Source organism: Lathyrus oleraceus, chromosome 7 (genome assembly GCF_024323335.1).
Source record: "Lathyrus oleraceus cultivar Zhongwan6 chromosome 7, CAAS_Psat_ZW6_1.0, whole genome shotgun sequence".
Classification (NCBI taxonomy): Eukaryota; Viridiplantae; Streptophyta; class Magnoliopsida; order Fabales; family Fabaceae; genus Lathyrus; species Lathyrus oleraceus.
Window position 1 is genome coordinate 482,363,754 of NC_066585.1, and position 3,512 is coordinate 482,367,265.

Sequence of the window (3,512 nt, forward strand, 5' to 3'; positions counted from 1 at the left end):
TTAACATTAAATTTTTTTAATATAAAATAAATTGTATTCAAAAGGATAAAATAAAAAATAATAAATCATTCAAAAATCATCTATTCCCTTTATCTATAATTATAGATTTTACTTTTCGTATAACTTTTTTTACCATTGAAACAAATCTTTTATTTTTTATTTTTTTTCCCAAGAACCATCTGCTGTAAACAACTATCTCATTAATTAGATATTTCCATTGAGCAGTTTCTTTTTTTTTTTTTTTTTCCTAAAACCATGTGCTGCTAACAACTATCTCATCAATTAGAAATTCCATTGAGCAATTTCTTCTTTTTCTTAAATCTGCACACCAACCGTCATCATAAAAAGACAGCACCACCATTAATATAAATCAATTTAATAAATAAACAATGCTTAAACAGTAAATTAAAGACATGACTTTGAAAGGAAAATTTAAAAAAGATGCAATTTAGTAAATTAAAGACACAAATTTGAAAGGAAAATTTTAAAAAGATGATATTAAAAAGATCTTATTTTCATTGCCCTTCATTCATTTTCTATTTCGTGTAAGTATACTCTTTTACACACACAAACAGAGTTATATGTTATTTTAAGTAACAATTGAAAAGTAAAATAAAAATAGTCAAAAATATAAAAGACTATTTCTCTTTGTTGTACCTATTTCCCATGGTGATTTCTCTTATTGATTTTTACCTTCTTCATGTCATCTTACAAACCTGAATCGGTCCTAGTTGTTATCATTGGAGGACTTGTATTTTGTGAATCAGTGGCAGAATTATTGAAACCGAAGGTTCTTCAAAATTGTAACCGAAGGTTCTTCAAAATTGTAACCAATTTGACTCTGTCATGTCCATCTTCTAATATGTATCTCAAAGCAGTTTTATTATGATAAACGTTTTATTATGCTAACCAACATTGGATTATTTTAAATGGAATAATATGGTTTCAGTATTATTGTAACTATTTTCTTCTCATCCTAATTCTAAAGTTTAGGTAGTTATTGTTGTTGCGGTGTTTTAGTAAATATAAATTATTTAAAGAGTAAACTTGAAAGAAAAATAAGTCATTTCAAAATCTCATATCCCCTTTATAAATAGTAATAGATAATGTATTGTATACAACACATTTCCATAATAAAAAAACTATACTCCGGAGGGAGTAATAGATAATGCATTGTATACAACACATTTCCATAATAAAAAAACTATCCTCCGAAGGGAGTAATAGATAATGTATTGTATACAACACATTTCTATAATAGAAAAACTATGCTCCGAGGGAATAATAGATATTGTATAGAACACATTTCCATAGTAAAAAAACTATGCTCAGGTGCTCCACGTTGAAATTAAAGAGAATGTTGCGAGTATTACATAAAATAATTCAATTTTGACGCACTATTTTCTTTAATAAGCAAAAATATATTAAAACCACACTAGCACAAAAATTATTTTGTTGCCAAAACAAATTAATACAAACCGTCACAAACTCAAGACAGACAGATCAAGGCACCAAACAACAAAACAAATGCCTACACAAAGATATGCAGAGCCAACAAAAAAAAATCACAACCGGCTACAACTAAAAAAAAAAGAGACAACCAATAGTTAGTTGATTCAATCGTGAATGAAACTGAATTTAATAGGGAGGATAACGGTTCGATCCCTGATCCCTCGTAGTTGCAATCTGGAAGAGGCTGAAATCATTTGATGGCAGAACTGATCTTCGAACCTACGATTTGGAGGGAGCTGGATTCACTTGATGACAGTTACCTCCGAACCGGCTCTCCCTACCCATGCAATGTTTATTGAGTTGCACAATGATAATGATCATCTCTATTCGAAGCAGATCCACAGCCATAGCAAAATTGATTACCACACCTACAATAACATTTACCATTATATATCTTTACATTAAAAATATCAAGTTACAACTTAGTAAAATTTGCATACCTGCATGTAATGCGAGTGCATCCCACAATTCTTTCAACATAGAAGCCGCATTTCGGACATCTTTTCCATCTCTTGTTCTTAGCAAGCTCCATGGCCAACATATCCTCCCTCCCTCGCTCCCCATCTTTCAAGCTTTGAAACTCTTCACAATCAACACCTGCATGCCATGAAACCTTACATTGTGCACAGAACAATCTATGACAATGCGGACACTCCGAACTCGTCACAACAGCTTCCTTTTCATCATTCACCAACATAGCCGAACAATCCTTAAAAGGACAGTAGAATTTTTCCGAACTTAACACCGTTTCCTCACAAATTGCATTCTCCCATCTATCAAGCAAATCTTTTGGTATAACTGAGCTACAATCATGAGGCTCTAAAATACCATCGCATTTTGGATATGGACATTTTACAGTTGATCTATTCTCTTGAACTTTTACAGCTAGAAATTTCCCAACACAGTTTACACAGAAAGAGTGTGAACAGTTAGGGTTTTCGAACATTTTCTCAACCGGTTTTGCTTCCATGCAGATACCACAATAGGATTGTTTCAAACTAGAACCAGAAGAGGACTCACCTTCAAAACTCATAGTATTTTTCAGTTTCTGTATGAGGCTTTTCACTAGGGTTTTAGTCTCAACTCTTTCTTCCACTTCTTGAATTTCTTCCTCTTCTGTTACAGTAGTGTTTGAAGTACGAGAGAAATATAATGCTTCTTGTAATCGTAATTCTTCTGCATATTTCTCATCAGATATTTGAAATATTTCTTCATCATGATCCGGTGTTGTGGAGGATGATGAAGCTCCTTCCATATCCCTAGAATTATTTTGTGTTTTGAAGAGCTTTGAAATTGTCTTGGTTTAAGTGTTTAATTTCATAGCATTGGAATTGGTATAAACTTGAATGCTTCTAGTAATATAGTAAATGCTAGAGAATGATAATCTAGAAATTTGGAAAGACAAACAAAATAATATGAAAGGTCTATGAAAAATAAAATGAATATATCTAGAGAAAATGAATTATAGAAATGTTTTCGAGAAATAATTACTCTCAATGAATCATAAAAGAGAAGCAATTTGGGTTGACTGAGCATGTGAATGGTGAGAGTAAGAGTAGGGTTAGAGAGTGACGGTTAGGGTTAGGAGAGTGCAAATTGGGTGAAAACACGTTGCTTTTTTTTTTTTTTTTTTTTTATAAAATACTAATAATAATATGAGTTGGTTTTTTAACTTTTACATTAAACTTAGTTGTTTTGTTATAACTAATCGAAGATTGGTAATAATATCCTAACAAAATAAAATCTACAAAGAATAAACTACCAATAAAATTGGATGTTTTGATGTATCTTTGCACAATAATAATCTCATATTACAATTTTGGAATCTTGATTGCGACTTATTAATTTCTTCATTTATTCTTATAATTATTTGCATAATATTACAACTAATAAGAATCAAATCTCTTGTGTAACATATTTGAAAAATAAAATCATTAATTACTAAAATTGATATTGCAAAACTCTAAAGTAGACACCTTATTGAATTATTTCTCTCTTAA

At 30.6% G+C, this 3,512-nt stretch overlaps 1 protein-coding gene across 1 annotated transcript; it reads right to left on the reverse strand.

Moving 5' to 3' along the window:
* Positions 1-1,804: 1,804 nt before the first annotated feature.
* LOC127104463 (E3 ubiquitin-protein ligase RSL1-like) lies at positions 1,805-2,767 on the reverse strand. The gene is made up of 2 exons (XM_051041643.1): positions 1,932-2,767; positions 1,805-1,880 (listed from the first exon to the last, which is right to left on the reverse strand). Exons 1-2 carry the CDS (start codon positions 2,765-2,767, stop codon positions 1,805-1,807), a joined length of 912 nt encoding a protein of 303 aa, XP_050897600.1.
* Positions 2,768-3,512: the final 745 nt, after the last annotated feature.

What these genes read in the sequence shown, in the direction of transcription:
- LOC127104463 (XM_051041643.1), bottom strand. Translation starts at nt 2,767, where the DNA reads ATGGAAGGAGCTTCATCATCCTCCACAACACCGGATCATGATGAAGAA. An exon ending in TATGCAAATTTTACTAAGTT is followed by an intron (nt 1,881 to 1,931) that starts GTAACTTGATAT and finishes ATGTTATTGTAG; the next exon opens with GTGTGGTAATCAATTTTGCT.